Source organism: Enhydra lutris, unplaced genomic scaffold, assembly GCF_002288905.1.
Source record: "Enhydra lutris kenyoni isolate GAN:26980312 unplaced genomic scaffold, ASM228890v2 scaffoldscaffold12, whole genome shotgun sequence".
In the NCBI taxonomy this organism is placed as follows: Eukaryota; Metazoa; Chordata; class Mammalia; order Carnivora; family Mustelidae; genus Enhydra; species Enhydra lutris.
Window position 1 is genome coordinate 1,551,315 of NW_019154096.1, and position 20,137 is coordinate 1,571,451.

Sequence of the window (20,137 nt, forward strand, 5' to 3'; positions counted from 1 at the left end):
CACACATCGGACCACATTCCATTTCCTGCCAGGGTGTAGACTGTAAGAGCCATTCTTCAATATATAAAAAATCCACACTTTCTCCCCACTGGGCCGGATGTCTGAATCACCCAATTTTGCATGATGCATGAGATGTTCTATAGTGAACAGTTCAGGGAAAAATAAATAGATAAAATATTAAATGGAAATATGTACAAAATTTGCAAAATGAAATGAATACCCAGCCTGCTGGAGTATGCATTTAAGCGATAAACATAGAAGAAGCAGACTCTTTGTTTGCTTCAGATGTATGAAAGCCCCTAACACTCTAGATTTAAACACTAAACTTAATTTAATATTTATATTTATGTCCTAACATATGTACACATTCAATATTATTACGAGGTGAAAAATGAAACAGGTTACTTAGAGCCTGGAGATCAGGGACAACCAGGCCTCTCAGACGATGCAGTCTGGTAGTTATTCATTAAAAGTCCAGTATCCAATAAGATCACTGAATTGGAAGTTCTTAATTCCCAGCAGACCAACCACAAGTTCTCTAAAGACAGGGACCATGCTTTATTTCTTTTAATCCCTTCTGCTTATCACACCGCTTTCATAAAATAGTCATTCAATAAATCTTTGGATGATTGATATCTAAGCTTCTTCTAAGTATGTTTTCTTTGGCACAGGACACACGGCCTCAGTCAGGGCTTGCACCTGCTTTATGCCAATGCCCACCGCTATTCAAGGTTCAGCGGCCTCCCTCTGTTCCAGGGCATGAACCTCCAGGTACTTCCCAGAGACCACGGCTCCTGGCTGATGGCTATCTCCAGGGCAGCTCCTTGGTGAGGCATAGTTAGGAGGCATACTCCTGAGCTCACTGCTCACAGCCAACTTCCTTAAGGCTGGTTGTGGCCAGAAGTGAGGAGGCCTGACTGGTGAATGAAGGAGGGGCTTGCTGAGAAGGGTGTCAGGAGGGTGGGTCAGGCAGTGAGCAGTGTACAGATGGAGCGACTGGGAGAGAGCCAGAGAAAGGCCAGCAGTGCCCACCTTCCATCCCCATAGAGTGCTAGGCAGTTTTAAGACAGGAAATTCTTTCATTATGCTAATAACAATCATTCCAAGATCCACTGACATTAAAATGGAGACATATTTTGAGAAGGCTGTTGTAAGAGTCCAAGTGTGAGATAAGGGCCTGGCTGAAGGCAGAGGCAGAAGAGCAGAGACACATCAGCGGGGTCATCCAATCCTAACTTGAAACCACTCCGTTTAGGATCCCTACCTACTTTTATCTTTTTTGTCTAATGTGACATAATGAAGCACAAAGAAGGGGGGGGAATACCCATGATTGTCTGAATTGATACAGAAAAAGAATATAATATTAACACCCTTACATGATAAAAACACTCATTAAAATAGAAGCATCTTGGTGCTTCCCCAAGATGATAAAGACCACACAAAATAAAAAAACTCACAGCTAGCATCATATGCAGTGGTAGAAGCCTGGAAGCTTTTCCTCCAAGATCAGGAACAAGGCAAGGATGTCTGCTTTCATCACTGCTATTCAACGTAGTACTGAAAATTCTATCCAGAGTAATTAGGCAAGGAAAACAAATAAAATACATCAAATCTGGAAAGAAAGTAAGATGATCTCTGTTCACAGATGACACAATCTTCTATGTGGAAAGCCCTAAATAATTCACACACACAAAAATTGTTAGAGCCAATAAATGAATTCAGTAAAGATTCAAATACAAAATCAACACCCCCAAATAAGTTGTATTTCTATACATTTGCGGTGAACAATCTAAAAAAGAAACTTAGGAAATGATTCCATTTGCCATAGCATTTAACAGAATAAAATACTTAGGAATCTATTAAATCAAGGAGGCAAAAGGCTTACACACTGAAAATACAAGACACTGCTGTAAGAAATTGAGGAAGACCAGGGTGCCTGGGTGGCTCAGTGGGTTGAGCCTCTGCCTTCAGCTCAGGTCATGGTCTCAGGGTCCTGGGACCGAGCCCCATATCAGGCTCCCTGTTTCCCACTCTCTCTCTCTGCCTGTCTCTCTGCCTAGTTGTGATCTCTTTCTCTGTCAAATAAATAAATAAAATATTTAAAAAAAAGAAATTGAAGAAGACCTAAATAAATGGAAAGCTATCACAGATCCATGAAATGAAATATTGTTAAATGTGAATACTGCCAAAAAAAATGTACAGATTCAATGCAATCTGTATTAAAATCCCAATGGCATTTTTATAGAAATAGAAAAACTCACCCTGAAATTCATTTGAAGTCTCAAGGAACCTTAAATAGCCAAACTAGCTTGAGAAAAAAGAACAAAGTTGAAGGACTCGCACTTACTGATTTCAAAATGTACGACAAAGCCAAATGGTGTGGTACCGGCATAAGGATAAACACAGAGGCCAAGAGAATAAACTACAGAACCCAAGAACAAATCCTGACATGTATGGTTAATTGATTTTTGACAAGGATGCCAAGACCATGCAATGGTGGAAGAAAATGTCAATAAATTATGGTGGGAAGATTTGGATTTCACATGCAAAAATAAATTTGGACCCTTATGTTATACCATATGCAAAAATCAACTCAAAATGAATGAGAGGCCTAATCTGAATAAGCTAAAACTACAAAAATCTTGGAAGAAAACATAGGGAACATAGGGGGAAATGTTCATGCCATTGGATTTAGCAATGATTTTATGGATATGGCACCAAGAGCACAGGTTTTAAATGAAAAAATATATAGATTGGACTTAAACAAAGCTAAAAACTTCTGTGCCTCAAGGGGCACTATCAAGAGAGTGAGAAGAGGACCCACAGAATGGGAGAAAATATTCATAAATCATGTATCTGATAAGGGATTAATATCCAGAATATATAAATTTAAATAATATGACAACAAAAAAATGGGTGATCCAAAATGGGCAAAGGATTTAAGCAGACATTTCTCCAAAGAAAATAGAAAAATGGCCAATCATTACTAATTGTTAGAGAAATGCAAACCCAAACCACAGTGAGATATCATGTTATTCTTATTAAGATGGCTATTACCAATGAGATGAAAAATGACAAGTGTTGGAAAGGATGCAGGGAAATTAGGACCGTTCTACATTGCTGGTTGGGATGTAAAATGCTGCAGCTACTATGGTAAACAGTTGGGAAGTTCCTCAAAAAACTAAACATAGAATGATGACAAAATCCAGCAATTCCGGGTCCCAGGTATATACCCAAAATGTTGAAAGCAGGGCCTGGAGCATATACTCATCTACTGATGTTCATTGTAGCATTACTCACAACAGTTACAAGGTGGAAACTATCCATATGTCCATGAACAAATGAACAGAAAAACAATAGGTGATGTGTTCGTACAATGGAATACTGTGCTGCCTTAAAAAGGAACAAAGCTAGTATATATGCTTCAGTGTGAGTGAACCTTAAAAACATTATGCTAAACAAAATAACTCAGGTACATAAAGGACAAATATAATTCCATTTACATGAGGAACCTAGAGTTGTCAAATTCATAGAGACAGAAATCAGATTATAGGTTACCAGGACCTGGGGTGAGGAGGAATGGGGAGTTATTGCTTAATGGTTACAAGGCTTCTGTTCAGGATGGCAAAAAAGTTTTGGAAGTGTGAAATGGTGACGGTTGCCCAATACCGTGACTGTTGTTAATGCCACTAAATTGTATACTAAAAAAGGTTGAAATGGCACATTTTATGTTATATGTTATAATGCGATTTTAAAAATTAATAATATAATACACCCAAAACCATTGAATTGTATGCTTTAAATAACTGAATTGCATGGTATGTGAATAATATATCTCAGTAGAGATGTTTAAAAAAAAAAGAAAGAAAGAAGAGATAACACAGCAATCAGTTTTGAGGGGAAAAGGCTGTGATTCAAGAATTTCATAGGTAATCAGCCAGCCGTTCAAGCACGTCAGCAGTAGAAAGACATGTTACATATGGCAGAGCTTAGAACATCTCTGTGCCCTTTTTCAATTACTTGTGACCAAGGAATACCCTTTTCTAAAGAAGCTGTCTTGGGCTTCTTTTCTAAGAAACCTATCCCATGAGAAGGCTCTACTCTCATAACCGTCCAAACGCCTCATCATCCAATGCCATCACATCCGGCATTAGTTCTTTCTATTTCGAATGAACCTCTTCCTTTCCTCTAGTCAGTAGCTTTTCATTTGTATTTCCCTTATTCCATTTCCACTTTGTCTTACTCATTTGTATTCTGTCTTCATCTATACTACAGGATCTTTGAGGTAGAAATCCTATTTTGAAGCTTTTATTTATTGATTTGAGGGAAAGAGAGAGAGAGAAAGTGATGGCAGAGGGAAAGGAAGAAGCAGACTCTCCACTGAGCAGTGAGACTGACACAGGACTCGATCTCGAGACCTGGAATCATGACCTGAGCTGAAGGCAGACACTCAATCAGCTGAGCCACCCAGGCACCCCTAGAAATCCCATTTCGAACATCTCTGTACTCCCCCGAAAACGCCTGACATAGTACTTATCTACTTCCAGCACTTAATTAGTACCTGTTTTATTGACTTTTCTAAGGCTCTGCTGTCAATATTAATTATACATTTTGATAGTCTGAATAATGCCATAGGTTTCAATTTCTTTCAAACTAAATTAGCTCCCAAGGAAAAATGTTCCATGATTTAACACACTCCAGAATTAACCCTGCAATATAAACTAAGAGTGTTTGACACATAGAATGAATAAGTGATTGTTGGTTAAATATTTACTTGAAGAAAAACATAGCTTACATAATGCTTAAAGGCCATATTTCATTTTTGAGAGGTACCCACTAACCAAATTAGTGGTTCTTATAAGGACTTTTATATCAAGGTCCTTAATACCAACTGGTCATCCAAGTGGAAAGCTACCCCAAGTATTATTAGAAGTACATGGTATTTACACATGGGGTAGTCTCAGTCATGTACCAGGTACTCTGTTGTTCTGCTTTCAATGGAGAGACCTATCCCAGCATGGTTGTCTGCCTGCAGAGAAGGACTAGTTGTCTGCCTGCAGAGAAGGGCTAGTTGTTCACCCAGGGAATCCTTGGATGACGGTCGAACCATGACAGACCGAGGTATGCTCTCTAGAATGCACTCACGGCACCAGAAACAAGGACAAAGAGCCCACTAGCGAGGCGGACATTCCTGAGTCCCTTCTCTGTGCCTCCATTCCTCACCCTTACTCAGCCACCCCCCACCCCCCAAGCACCTCCCCCCGCCCCCGTTTTCTGAGGAACACGGTGTTTCTTTACTGGGATTAATACCTTTCTTTAAATTAGACTCAGCTTCATCCGGGGATTCTTTTGCTTTATTTAATGTTAACCCTATGAGATTTATCTTACCATTGGAAAATAAAAGAATACTATCTCCAACTTCAGAGAATGATTAAAGCTTTTAAGCGATATCCTGGTAAAAATAAAAACAAGCACACAACATCCTCTCTGTGCCTTTTACAGAGTCTGCTGTGAAATTTGAGCTAGCAGTGTTCAATTGATTAAGCTCTGAAAAATGCGACTGCCATGTTTCTCCAGTAACTGGAGAAACCCAGGTGCAGCCCCCAGTAATTTATTCTTGCTAACATTTATTCACTTGCCACTGTGTGTCCAGGTATTAGATGTTGCTGTAGATGTAGTTAGGACTGAGCCAGAAAAAGTCTGTACTTAAATAAGACTTTCTTGGGGCGCCTGGGTGGCTCAGCGGGTTAAGCGTCTGCCTTCAGCTCAGTTCATGATCCCAGGGTCCAAGGATTGAGTCCCCCACTAAGGCTCCCAGCTCAGCAGGTAGCCTGCTTCCCTCTCTCCTTTGAACCTCTCCCCTACTTGTGCTCTCTGTCTCTCAAATAGATAAAATCTTAAAAAAAAAAAAAGACTTCCTTAAACTGAATTAAAGGCTTAAGTACGCAAGGCAAAAGGGCAGACAGGGTAGAGGGCAAGGTGCCTGACCTACCAGAGCTCTGGAAGGTCATATACTAACACGCTGGGGATGGTGTTTGTGATCTTCCTTTGAACTTTAAATTTTTATCTGGCCCCCCAAAGCCACGTATGAGTATCTCCCATTGAAAATATAGCATACTTAAAATTTCAGCATTTGGGGAATAAGGATGACATTTATTTAACTACTAAGAAAGCAGTAACATTTTTATAAACCTATGTTACGATGAGAGCAGGGGCATCTGAGTTACAGCTGACATTACAAGCAGTTTGGGACTTCCAGTTTTCTGGGGAGAGGGCTGCCCACAGGGAAGCGTTGGTTTAGTGACAAAGAGAGCAAACAGGGGCACCTGGGTGGCTCAGTGGGTTAGGCCTGTGCCTTTGGCTCAGGTCATGATCTTCAGGTCCTGGGATCGAGCCCCACATCGGGCTCTCTGCTTGGCGGGGAGCTTGCTTCCCACCCCCCCCCACCCCCTGCCTGCCTCTCTGCCTGCCTGTGATCTCTCTCTCTCTCTCTGTCAAATAAATAAAATCTTTTTTTTTTTTTTTTTAAAGAGCACAAACACTGAAATCAGTTTTTCCAGGTATGAGGACCAGTTTTGCTACCTTGGGCAAGTTGTTTAAGTTCTCTCTCTTCTTTTTCTTTTCTTTTAGGTTAATCAGTAAAGCCAGGCAGGTGGAGAAGGAACAAAGACATCTGTAACTGACTGTGATCAGTTATGACCAGCCACATTCTCCTTTTTTTTTTTTTTCATTGTGAGACAAGGGTAATAAGAGCACCTAGCTTACGGATATCCTCCTCCATGGGCCTAACCTTGCTTTGTAATGATATATGTGATTATCATTTTTCCTATGCTCTAGGCTACATGACCTGGGTCTGTCTCATTATTTTAGCTCCAGTGCCTGGTCAGTGTCGACAAATATTTGTTAAACAAATGAATAATAGTGCCAACAAGTTATAGGATTTCAACAATTGGATCTTTATAAAAAATTCATATATATATATATATATATGAATTTTTTATAAAGATATATATATATATATTTGACAGAGAGAGAGAGAGAGAGAGCATGAGCAAGGGGAGGGGCTTAGGGAGAGAGAGAAACTGACTCCCTATTAAGCAGGGAGCCTGATGCGGGGCTCGATCCCAGGACCTTGAGATCATGACCTGAACCAAAGGCAGATGCTCAACCCACTGAGCCACCCAGACACTCCAGGTTTTTGGTTTTTAAAATTTGCTTTGGTTTGGATTTTGGTTTTGTGTTTTGGGGGGATGATTGGTTTGGTTTGGTTTGGCTTGGTTTTGTCTAGGAGTACAAACATTTTTGTTTAATAGACAGGAATGTAGGATTTAATCAGTTTAAGATGATGAACTGAGAGCTAAACTTTTAGCTAACTACTAAACTTTTACTTTTATAAATGCAATATAAGGAGGCAAAGTGACCTGACAAACCCTTTTTAAAGTCTTTTCTTTGAAGTCTGGAAATTTATAGAATAGACCTGGAGGGAAATCAGAAATAATTTTTAAATTGAAAAGAGAAAATTCTTTTCTCATAACTACAAAAAGAAATTGGTTAGGGTTTAGTGCTTAAAAAGTTCAGCAATTATAGCCAAGTTAATATTTTGTTTTTTGTTTTCCTTTAAAGGGCAAATTTTAAAATAGAGGTGACTTAAAACATTATTTTCTGGCCCTGCCTGGGAAGCAGGGAGGCAAGTTTCAATTAAGATAGTCAAGTTGAAACCTAGAATTTCTGTGGTATTTGGGACATGATTCAGAGTTATTAAAAGATAAGAGTTACGGTGTACTGGCATTTAAAGATCCAGCTGGGGGCGCCTAGATGGCTCAGTCATCTCAGGTCATGATCCCAGGGTCCTTGGATTGAGTCCCATGTTGGGCTCCCTGCTCAGAGGGCAGCCTACTTCTCCCTCTCTCTCTGGCCCTCCTACCTGCTCATGCTTGCTCATTCTCTCTCTCTCAAATAAACAAATAAAATCTTAAAAAAAAAAAAAAAACGCTTTTGGAGTCAGTGGAGCAGACGGCACAGATTGAACCTGACTTGCCCAGGAAACAAAGTCCTAGAGAGAGAGATGGTAATTCTCTCCATGCAGGAGAAAAGGGGGAGCAAGGCCTCTCCAGGGCTATTGGTGACAATAAACTTGTACTTGGCAACAAGATTGTGTATCACAGACTCAGTAAATTCAGCTCAATTACTACAATCCATGTGGGTTATCAAAGTGCTTGTTGATCTATGTGACTCTAGGGGTGGGTCATAACCTTGAGATTATGAAGGGATTTGAGGGAAGAAGGAAAAGTCAGGGATCTTCTGGGGAAAGCTAATGGTCACCTCCACACCCCACAAGGGTAGCAATCCCTTGTTTGAGAACTGGCTCTCAGTTGACATTCTTAGGACTCTGACTAGCAGGACACCAAAACAACTCAATGGGCTTGGCACACACAATCAAGCCATAGAATAATGTTTTTTAAAAAAAAATTTTATTTATTTACTTGAGACAGAGAGGGAGAGAGAGTGAGGGCGCACAAGCAGGGAGGAGGGTCAGAAGGATATGGAGAAGCAGGCTCCCCGCTGAGCAGGGAGCCCGATGATGCAGGGCTCGATCTCAGGATCCTGAGATCATGATCCGAGCCAAAGGCAGACGCTTAACCCACTGAGCCAGCCAAGACCCACAGAATACTGTATAAAGCTGAAATACAGTTTATTTACTGGCATACAGTAAGAGTTGGGTATTTATGTCCACTGTATTAGTTTCCTAGGCCTAGTGTAATAAAGTATCACAAGATGGGTGGTCTAAAACATCAGAAAGGTACTGTGTCACGGTCCTGGAAACTGCTACTCCAAAACCAACATGTCAGCAGGTCCATGCGGGACTCTGCTTCTGTTGTCATGTGGCTGTTTTATCCTTGTGTATCTCTGTCCTCTTCCAGTAAGGACACCGCTCATGTTAGACTAAGAGTCCATTCTCCTTGGAACTTATCTTAACTAGTTACCTGTGCACCAACTCTACTTCCCAGGACGTTCCGTTCTGAAGTGCTAGGTTTAGGTTGCGGGCCACATTTCAACCCATAACGGTATTCTTGGAACTCTTCTTTAAGTTGTGTGAGTTTTTGTACTAGGAATTCACTGACCTTTTAGTCTTATTTGTTACTCTTTTAAGACTAAGGAAACACTGGGTCCTGTCATTTTTAGCTGACAAAGCAAATATCTGATGATTTATTAAACACAGAGGCTGATCTACAATTCCTGCAATTTCTGCTAAGATAGAGGATACTAAGTAACTAGGCACCCAGAAGATTTTTTTTTTTTCAAGGAACACCTCAACAAAATGTGAGATTGGTGATAATTTAAAACTTTACAATCTAGGGGTTCCTGGGTGGCTCAGTTGGTTAAGGATCTGCCTTCAGGCTCAGGTCATAATCCCAGGGTTTTGGGATCAAGCCCCATGTCCGGCTCCCTGCTCAGCTGGGAGTCTGCTTCTCTATCTCCCTCTGCCCACTTCTCTGCCTACTTGTGCTCTTGCTCTCTCTCTCTCTCTCTGTCAAATAAAAATCTAACAAAACAAAACAGAAACCTTGCAATCTGAGCAAGATCTTCAGCTCTTCAGGGCCATCCTCTCCCTCCTACACTCTTCTTTCTTCCATTCTCCCCCCACTTGAGTTTTTTCATCTCCAAGTATGACCATTTTTGGTAAAGATGCAATACTCATGATTATCATAATTTTTTAGATATAAAAAACTGAGGTATAATTACATAATAAAATGAGAATGGCATACAAATGTGTACTTTAAAATAAAAAGATTAGTAAACTTCATAATTTGGTCTCAACTTTATTTTCCTAGATTCATTTGCTTTCCTCCTGTCTACCATGCTCACCCTTACAGAGCTTTTCCTTATTTTCAAAGTCTCTCTAGTGCTGTGTTCTACTCAGGAAGTCTCTCCCCACTGGAGAGCTCCTACGTCAAGTCCCAGTTACTTCCTGGAAGCTTTCCTCCAACACTCTTGGAGCAACGCAGCTCTTTTGGCACAGTGTATGTGGTTCTCATTTTCCCCTGTTCAATTATTAGTTTTAGCTAGTTGTGAGTTCTTTCTTCAAGAGAAAGGCGGGGGTGTGATGTAGCTTGTCTTTCTTTGCATTGAGAGTGTTTATTTAGCCCAACGCATGATACATAGTTAAGTGTTCAATAAATTATACTGTCAATTAGTTGACAGTTAACACGCAGGTATGTACTTCAGAGTTTTCACAGAGCGTTGGCACGATCTCATTTTCCCCCTACAATAGGCTTATAAAGCAGCAATTACTACCACCTCATCATTTCCTGCTTGTGGAGCCGAGAGACTCAGAGGTTATTCATCTTGCCCAGAGCTAGTCAGTAGCAAAACGTGGCTAGAACTTTGTCCCCCGACTCCAAATTCCCCGCTCTTGACACCACCACAGGTTGAAGCTAGCGCCGACTCCGCGCTACGACTTAAACTTGAGAGGCCTCGCCGGCCGCATTTCCGGATATCGGGCTTGGAGATGCGCCCAGTCCCCGCAGGGCTTAACAGTTTGGGGCTCAGGCCACATTGACTGCGTGGGACCTTGGACTACAACTCCCAGAGAGCCCTGGGGCAAACCCTCAGGTGACTGGTTGAAATGGATCCGCCAATACAGCGCGACGTGCTCGTACAGACCAATCATAGGCCGGAAGGGGGGGGGGCAGGACCTCCCACGCAGAGGCTAGATTGAGCGGAGACGCTAGCAACGTTGTTAGCTGTCCCAAAGCCCAAGGGGCTTGAGATACTCGGTCCCGCGCCTCGGGCGCCACGGCGTCCTCCTTTTCGGGTCCAGTCCGCGCCTTTCCCGCGACCCGCTTAGGGTCGCGCGTGTGTGGCCGCCAGCCCCGTGCCGAGGACAGGCCGGGTGACCGGGAAGAAAGCACGTGCTGGAGCGTTGTAGCGGCCGAGGGCACGTCTGTTATCGCCACGCCGCGCCCAGGTCTTGCGGGAGGTTCCCCCGCGCGGCGTGTGGTGCGCGGAAGGCCCCGGGCGTCGCGGGCCCCGGGCCGCGGGCTTCGGGCTCCTCGGTGCGTCCTCTGACCTCGGCCCCTGAGGTCGGCTCCCAGGCGCTGGCTGGCGTTGCACTTGGCCGTGTTCGCCTGTGCAGAGTGCGACTCCCCGGCTTCGCCCTTGGCCTGCGGAGGAGGAGACTCGGCGGCATGTCGCCCGAGCTGCCAGAGCTGAAGCCTTCCGGTAACGCTGCCTCCAGCTCTCCGCGGTTGGGTTGTGTACTGAATCCTGTTATAGGCTTCTAATCCCTGGGGTAATTCTCCTCGCCTCCTGGAGGCGCGCCGCCAGGTTTCCCCGCGGGCGGGAGGGCGGCAGCTTTGAGCTGGCGGAGGTTCCACGTGCTTCTGTTGGGTTCCTTCCGCACCTTCACCTCTTCCTCCCCAGGCAAGCGGATTCTCAGCAGCTATGAGGCATCCTCTCTCGGCGCGCGCCCGAGACACCTCCTAATGTCAAAGTAACTTCGCTGTTGGGTACAACTTATTTCAGCGGGGCGCAGTGGAAATTTGCCAGAGTTAACGTTCTCAGTTCAATAAATATTTATTGAGCACCTGCTGTGCTCATCCAAAGAAAGTTTCTGTGTTGCAAGGCGGATAAGGAAACCCAGAGAACGATAAAACTTAAGGAAACGTTTCTTTTACCACATCAGGGTTAGAGCAGTCGTTCTGCACACTCCAGATTGCATAGAATCACTTTGTAAAATGAGCAGATAGTAGGTCGTGATGGGGAGTAGTAATCTCAAGCGATTCTAATGATGGCTCTGAGATTAATGTTGAGAAAAAACTAGGTTAGCTCAAGAACTGACAGTAGTTTCAGCTTTATAATGAGATCGGTCTCTAAGGTCATCCTTGATTAAAATTTTTGGTCAAACATACCCATAAAAACACGGGAGGTATGAGGTAGGAAATGTAGAAAGAAGAGAACCAGTCCTAAGGATGGAGCAGTACCTGGGTGTGGGGGAATGAGGGTGTTCAGCATGGCAGGGGCTGAATACTGAATTCATAACTCAGAAGGAAATTTATCAGAGGTGAGCTGGTGACCCTGTTGATTCTAGGGTTCTGATATGGGACTGGTAAAATTGTTCTTGAAACCAGTGGAAATGTGACTGGGAAACATCACTGTTGGTATAAAAGAAGAGGTAGAGAGGCAGATCATACCGTTCTTTGAATACTATCTCTGCCTCATGACTGCTTGCTTTCCTATTTAATTAAGAAAGGAAATAACGTTATTTTACCTTCATCTAAATATATCAATAGCAGAATGCGTCAGCTAAATGGGGGCAATGCAGAGCTATATATTTTTGTTTCCACTGTGAGAGTTGTTGGGTAGAATCTGCCCTGTTAAGAACGTGGTTAGTCAGGAGTAAACTGTACAGAATGTTCTGTATGCAATGAACCGAATATAGATGAATATGAGGCTGTTTTGGTTATCATTGTTCTTCATGGAAGATCTCAGTGACTGCTCACCTTACCAAGGGAAAAAAGAAGAATTGTTAAGGTGACTTAGGAGAAGCTTCTGGAGGGGCAACGGTGATTAGAAGCCAGTGAAAGATAACCCCCTGTTGGAAAAGCTTGGGGAATACATCAGGATAAGAATAGTGAACATTAAACGAACAAATCTGGGAGGAGGACCTCTAAAAGGGAAATCTTATCCCCTACAGGATAAATAAGCATGTGGATGATGTAGAAGCAGGGAATTTTTAAGGGCCTCAGTTGGGGGGAGTTTTGTCTTCAATGCATGCAATTCCCATTTTATTATGTCCCCTTTTATCTCATTTTCTGTTCACAGTTCTCATGGTCTCACAGGTGGCCTGGTTCCCACATTGCTATGTATTTGTATGTGTCCTTGTACTCTAGTGTGTGTACGTACTTTTAATTTATGTAAGTAGTATCTCGGTAGTAGATGATTGCTGACCCTTTCACTCAGTATCCCACCATTATCATACAGCAGTGCAGTGTTCCCCACGAATGTCTACCACATTTTACTTGGACATTTCCCAATGTTGTCTCCAACGTGCCACTCCTACAAACATGCCCTTCTGTGTTCCCAGTGGATCAACCTGAGATTTTGTTTGGGAAATACACCCGGGATTGAGGTTGCTGTGTTTTCTGCATGCTTACTTTTTACCAAGTTCTGCTAGGCTGCTCTCCAGAATGGCTCTGTCCAGCAGGCATACTGGAGGGTGCAGATTTCTTTGGCATTATCCCGTTTTTTAATTATTGTCCATCTGTTGGTTACAAATGGGTATCATCTTATTTTAATTCACATCCAGTCGCTAATGAGCTTGAGCATCTCTTTATATAGTTGCTGAGTATTACTTTCTTCCTCCTTGACTTGACTATTTGTATCTTTGTAGGAGTTCCTTGTACATTATAGGTGTTAGTCCCTTTCAGTTTGAGACATTGCAGAATCTTCCTCCAATCCATAATCTGTTTGTTAATTTTGTCTATGGTAACTTTCATTTCATAGGAATCCTTAGTTTTTATGGAATCACATTCTTTTTTTTTTTTTTTTAATAATACAAGTTAGGCTTTTTGAGTCTTAAGTCTTTTCCTATTCCAAGCAATGGAGATACTCTGTATTTTATTTTTCCTTTTTTATGGGAATATAGTTTTATGGTATATTTTGATATTTAGTGGGCCAAAGTTAATTTAGCATTTTCTGGGACTTCAGTCTTCCACGCAGAGTATAGAATATGTTTGTTAAATTTCTAATAAAAAGTCAGATGTTTTATTTAGAGTCTCTAAAAAAAGCTTTGATCTCTTGCATATATGATGACTCCTTTCACAAGATCTCAAAATTTGTATATGTGGGAGCTAGGTTGTTTTACAGTAACAACTGTATTAAAGACTGAAAATAGTTTCTCTTTCTGGACTGAAAAGTGAATATAGTAGAGACCCTCTGGAAAAAATGCTTGGACTTTTTATGAAAATGGGAGGAGGAATGGAGGCATGTTCCACTGTCAGAGCTGTAGAGGATACAGAAGTGCTCTTCCCTAAGGTCAGAGAGGGGAAAAGCTTGAGCCAAGCTGTAAGAGGATTATGAGGTGGAGGGCAGGGTGAATTTTGGAGCTCTGGGTAGAAGACTTCTTCTAACAGGGGTTAGTAGAAGTAGAATTTCCTACAGAAGGAGAAGGATTTGGAGCTAAAAGAGAGCAGGTTTGGGATGGCATACGTGGGCTGTGGTGAGGGTAGCCAAGAAAAGCCGAACCAAGGAGGGGGCTCCAGTCAGTGTCATTGAGGCTTTTAGTAGTTCTTAGAAACCTTCCGCACGCATCTTTTCTCCCTGGGTTTTGAAAGTCGGATTTTTCACTGTCTTTAAAGCAGGTGTGAAGAAAAGCCTGCAGGATGAGATTGAAGCCATTCTGCGGGAGAGGATCATGGTGCTGGATGGAGGGATGGGGACCATGATCCAGCGGCATAAGCTAAGTGAAGAAGACTTCCGAGGTCACGAATTTCAAGATCATGCCAGGCCCCTAAAAGGCAACAATGACATTTTAAGTATAACTCAACCCAACGTCATTTACCAGATCCATAAGGTACAGTACCACCATGCCTCCTATTCTCATGCCATTATTCTGTAAGCCTCTTTGCATATCGAGGGCTCTGGAGGTTACAGAAGAAAGAGGTGATTCATTCACAAAGAAGGCTTTGGGCACTGAAGAAAGGCCTCGCACTGCGATGAGCATTCAGGATAAGGAGGTGAGAAAGGTAGTTTTCCTGCCTTTGAGGCAGTTAAATGAAAGACCATAGAAATCCTGGACAAATTGGGCTTTTCACATACACTGCTTTACCTGAGTCACCACAGCAGCCCCGATAAAGTAAAACCAAAAAGGTGGTGGTTATTCTTATTTTGTGGATTTGGAAGTTGTGGCTCACAGAGGGTAAAGAACTTGTCTGACTTTAGGGAGCTTCCTGACGTGAAATCCCATGTTCTTTCATTCCATTTTCCTGTCTCCAATAAAAATGGTTAGCCAGCATGAATCAGGAACAAGTAACTGGGGGCAGTAGATTTTTAAAATTTAGAAAGAAACACAGAGTGAAATTGTTTGGTAGGTCATCGCCAGAATTTCATAAAATTACAACCAGAAGAGCTACTGAGGTGATTGAATCTATTTTCCTGGTCTGGATTCAACTGGAAGGATAAAACATATTTACCAGTGAAGTGAGAAAATTTTATTTTCTGGAGAAGGGCATTGTTACAGAAGTTTCAGTCTCTTAAGGGAAAAAAATAGTCATCTAAACAAATCACTTTGTGATTAAGGGATCCATCGAGAATGGAAGGGATCATTCTGTTGTGTGGTCAAGACTTTGTTCTAGGTTAATTGCAGAATGGCGCTCATGTGAAGGAAAGCTAAGAATGCCTTTCCTTTGCTCATAATGGGAATTCCAGGTACCAGAAGATTTAAAATTGATCCTTAAAAAGGTATGGTTCTGTAAGAAGAATGGTAACTAAATTTTTCTGCGAGGCCTTGAGAGTAGTAAATCCTATTATAAAATCTAGTCTGTTGTAGATTGGGAATGTCATCATTGATATGAATGGCCTGGTATGGTTACAAATACACTTTTTAAAAATTTTATTTATTTATTTATTTATTTGAGAGAGCATAAACGGGAAGCAGCAGGCAGAGGGAGAGGGAGAAGTAGGCTCCTCGCTGATCAAGGAGCCTGATGCTGGGCTCGATCCTAGGACACAGCAGTCATGACCTGAGTGGAAGGCAGTTGCTTACTCGACTGAGCCACCTAGGTCCCCCACAAATAAACTTCTTACAATGCAGCTGTTGAAATCACATGAACTGTTGTGCCCTGTAGCTTCATCATTATTGTTCCTGTGGATTACGACTAGATTATAAGCTTCTGCAGGGCAAGAATTTATGCCTCTTTTTTCACTACTGAAGCCCTACTGCCTAGAACGTTATCTCCCACATAGGAAGTGCTCAATAAATATTTGTTAGAGGAAAGATTCCTTGCCCTGTATATTAGGTAGGCATCTAGATGGAAGACCCAAGGTTCCCACGATAGGTCTGTGGAGTGAAAATGGCTTGTAAGTACAACGAACTGTGCCGGGGTGTCCCGTTTACGGGGGCGCATTTACTAGCCAGACATGTGGAGAGCGTATTGTGTTCATGGATGAAGAAGGGAAACAGACCAGGATTTTTTCACATCTGGCTATTTCTAGTGGAGCCAGTGACCATAGATCAGATCCTCTGATGTATAATTTTAACAGAATGTCCAAGTTATATTTGTAATATAGGTGCCTGGCAGTAAGCTGCTTTGGTCGTAGCGTGAATGCCTGACATTGAGCTTTTGGTTGCCAAGATCCCCATTTCAGGAGACATCCGTCTCTAATTAAACATGGTGCTGCTACTCGCTGAACAACTGGATACCTGATGGCCCTCACCCGTGAGTTCTGCTCTTGGGGAGCCCTGGATGAGCCCGACAACTGCCTGGCCCCATTTTTCCCTTTCCACACCCTGGTTCCCACTCTTGTGTTTTAAATTTGGCAGTAAAGAGTGAAACTGTGAAACCCTAGGTGCCCCATCCTTGTACCCCCAGAAAGGCAGAACCCTGTGTCTGTGCTCACTCCCCTTCCCATCTGCCCCCCGCCCCTTGAAGTGTGGCCCTGGGCATGCCTGTACCCTCCAGGACTTGTGAGTAATACACTGTTTTCTCCCCGAAGTTCCCTATGGTTGTAGCTGAGATGCCACAAGGGCTGGTGTCCTCACACCTTGGGCTCTGCCCGGGGAAACGTTTGTGGAAGCTTGCCGCCAGGATACGGGTGAGCGCCGCAGACAGTCCTTGCCCACAGCATCGCCCCATGAAACACAATTCAGAACCTCTGTTAGCCTCTAAAAATGCTGTTCTTCCTGGCCTCCTTTCCTCCTGACAGCTTGCTCTGTGAGGAGTGGAGAAATTCAGTAGCTTGACTCAGGTCATAACGTTTTTGTTTTTTGTTTTTTTAAAGATTTTATTTATTTATTTCACAGAGATCACAAGTAGGCAGAGAGGGGGAAACAGGCTCCCCGTGAGCAGAGAGCCTGATGTGGGGCTTGATTCCAGGACCCTGAGATCATGACCTGAGCCTAGGGCAGAGGCCTAACCCACTGAGACACCCAGGTGCCCCAGATCACATGTTTTTTAAATTGGCAGGAATAGGATTGGAATCGAGGGAAGTCCTGCCTGGAGTCCAGGAGTGGGATATTGAGCTAGGAGAAGAGGCATAGGGAGAGGGTGAAGAGCTAGAAGAAACACCTTCTAAACTGTATATTATGGAAATTTTCAAATCTACACCAAATTGGAGAAAACTGTGAACTGAGAAATTTTTTTGCTAACTGTAAAGACAATACATGTTTATTGTTTAAAAAAGAAGATAGTAAAAAAAAAAAAATAAATAAAAAAAAAAAAATAAAAAAGAAGATAGTATAGAAAACCATAAAGGAGAAAATCAAAACCAGGAGATATCAATACCAAGACTAACTATTAATCACATATTTTAAGTAATATTTTAATCTAGTTTTTATAGTGGGATTTTAAAAATTAAATTTTAATTATATTCGTACTGTTGTATGATTTGCATTTTTATCTGTATACAGGAGCATTAAATATTCTCAAACAAGGTTTAATAACTTCATGATATAACCTACATATGTATTATTAATTACTTAACTAGTTTACTTATTTCTAGGCATTAATGTTGTTTCCAGTTTTTCTTGCTCTTTTTTGAAAAATTTAATTTGCTCTCATAAGACAAAACCCATAGATTGAGAATAAATTCACTTTTTTTTTTTAAAGACTTTATTTATTTGACAGAGAGAGAGATCACAAGTAGGCAGAGCAGCAGGCAGAGAGAGGAGAAGCAGGCTCCCTGCTCAGCAGGGAGCCCAATGTGGGGCTCTATCCAGGATCCTGAGATCATGACCTGAGCTGAAGGCAGAAGCTTAACCCACTGAGCCATCCAGGTGCCCTGAGAATAAATTCATTTTTGACCACTATTCCAAATTTCTTTTTTTTCTCCTGAGATAACCACTTACTCCTATATGTCTTTCCATATCAATTTGTTACGCATTTATGTATATATGTGTGAAAACGCATACTGTTGTGTACAGGTATGCTTTAAACTTAATGTGTCCTGTTTTACATATCGGTCAGTTTTGCTTTCTACTCAAGCCTATTTTTGGAGATCTTTCCATGTCAGTATCCATAGATATACATGGTGTTTTTAGCCACCACAAAGCATGTTATAAAATGGATACATTCTAGCTTATTTGTTTTTTTTCCAACTGGTGGATATTTAGGATGTTTGTGACTTACTATAAGTGAGAAATTCACTTCCCAGCTCCTTGTCAAGAGTGTGTATCAGTTAGGGAGGGGGTGGGTTTGCTTACCGTTGGGAAAAATCAAGGGAGTTGAGAGATTCCAGAGTGTTCCTCAGATTGAGGATGAGGAAGTGTCGTCCCCAAAGAGTGAAATGGGGAAGGCGGGTTTTGAACCGGGAGGACAGGAAGGCGCTGAGAGCCTCCGGGTTCTAGAAGGAGTGTCCATCTGGCTCAGAGGGACCTGCAGAGAGGGACTGAAACAATCATGGGCAGAACTGGACTCTCAGAGATAGAGCCGTCACCGGCAGGAATCAAACTGTGCTGAGGCTGGAGAGTGCCGTCCTGGGCCAGAACTTGTGTCATCACACAGCCACCCCGTGGAGTTGCATTCTAGTACTTTCCGTGAGGAAACTAAAACTTGGGGTTTAAGGAACTTCATTCCATTCACCCAGCTTAGCATGTGAACTGTGTCCGAATCGAGCTCTGCGTTTATTTACACCACGTCCCTCTCTGTCAAATCCTTGTATCTTTTTGCATCTCTGGGCTCCAGGGCAGTACCTGCGCTTAGTGGGTGGTCACACGGTGTTTGGGGTGGTGGTGATGAGCAGAAGTGTTTATGGTGGGGGGACAGGGCCTCTGAAACCCCGAGCACTGACGTTGCTATCTCTTGTTGCAGGATTACTTGCTGGCTGGGGCAGATATCATTGAAACCAACACTTTTAGCAGCACTAGCATTGCCCAAGCTGACTATGGCCTCGAACACTTGGTAAGAATGCCCTTGTTCCTCGTAACTAAGGTCTTCCTGGGCCCTTTCTGCCATGACAGTTGCTAGTGAGAAAACCAGCCGAAGCTGCAGAGTGCAGCTCATGCCTCGCTGTCTGTTGCTTGTGGTCAGACTGGGAAGACGCTTTGAATCTTTTCTGCTTCTGAACACAGCAGACTATTCATTTCCTAACTGGTGTCTTTTATGGGCCAGTAATCAAGTAAAACTGATACCTATTATGCAGTGGTTGCTGATAAAGGCACAGTGATTCGCTGTGTGGGCACCCTTTTTCTGCCCTGCATGGCAGATTCGGTTCTTTTTTTAAATCATGGCAAAAAGCACATGTAATGTAAAATTGACCATCTTAGCCATTTTTATGTACCATTTTTTGTACCATTTTTATATAATCAGTGGGATTAGATACATTCATCTTACTGGGCAACCATTGCCACCGTCCATCTCCAGAACTCTTGTCATCTTGTAGAACTGAAGGTCTGTACCCATTAGATTCAGTAGTAACTCCCTGTTCTTCCCTAACCTCTCTGGACCCCGAAAACCACCACTGTACTTTCTTTCTCTACGAATTTGTCTCCTCTAGGTACTCCATGTAAGTGGAATCATACAGCTTTTGTCCTTTTATGACTCTTAGCTTAATGTTTTCAAGGTTCACTCATGTTGTAGCAAGTGTCAGAATTTCCTTTTTAAGGTTGAATAATGTTCCCTTGTACGTATGTATATGTGTGTGTATATGTGTGTGTATATATATACATATATATACACACACATAGACATATATATATTACATTTTGTTCATCCATTCATTCATTAGGGACACTTGGGTTGATTCCACCTTTTTGTTATTGTGAACAGTATGGCTGTGAACATGCATGTACAGCTAATCTGTTTGTATCCCTGCTTTCATTTCCTTTGATTACATGCTCAGAAGTGGAATTGCTGATTATATACTCAGAAGTGGTGATTTTGTTTCATTTTCTGAGAAACCGCCATACTGTTTTCCACAG

General features: G+C 42.3%; 1 protein-coding gene across 4 annotated transcripts in view; it reads left to right on the top strand.

Annotated features, from left to right (window-relative positions):
• The first annotated feature begins 10,849 nt into the window (after positions 1-10,849).
• Positions 10,850-20,137, top strand: part of LOC111144793 (5-methyltetrahydrofolate-homocysteine methyltransferase) — a 101,773-nt gene continuing 92,485 nt past the window's right edge. For 2 of the 4 annotated variants that reach the window (XM_022499257.1, XM_022499260.1), the window contains exons 1-3: positions 10,850-11,223; positions 14,361-14,575; positions 19,029-19,118. In XM_022499257.1, coding sequence (XP_022354965.1) covers positions 11,190-11,223; positions 14,361-14,575; positions 19,029-19,118 — 339 coding nt within the window. In that variant the 5' untranslated portion in view covers positions 10,850-11,189. Of the gene's footprint in view, positions 11,224-14,360; positions 14,576-16,476; positions 16,816-19,028; positions 19,119-20,137 lie in introns of those variants that run through there. The other 2 variants (XM_022499258.1, XM_022499259.1) reach the window with 2 other exon arrangements.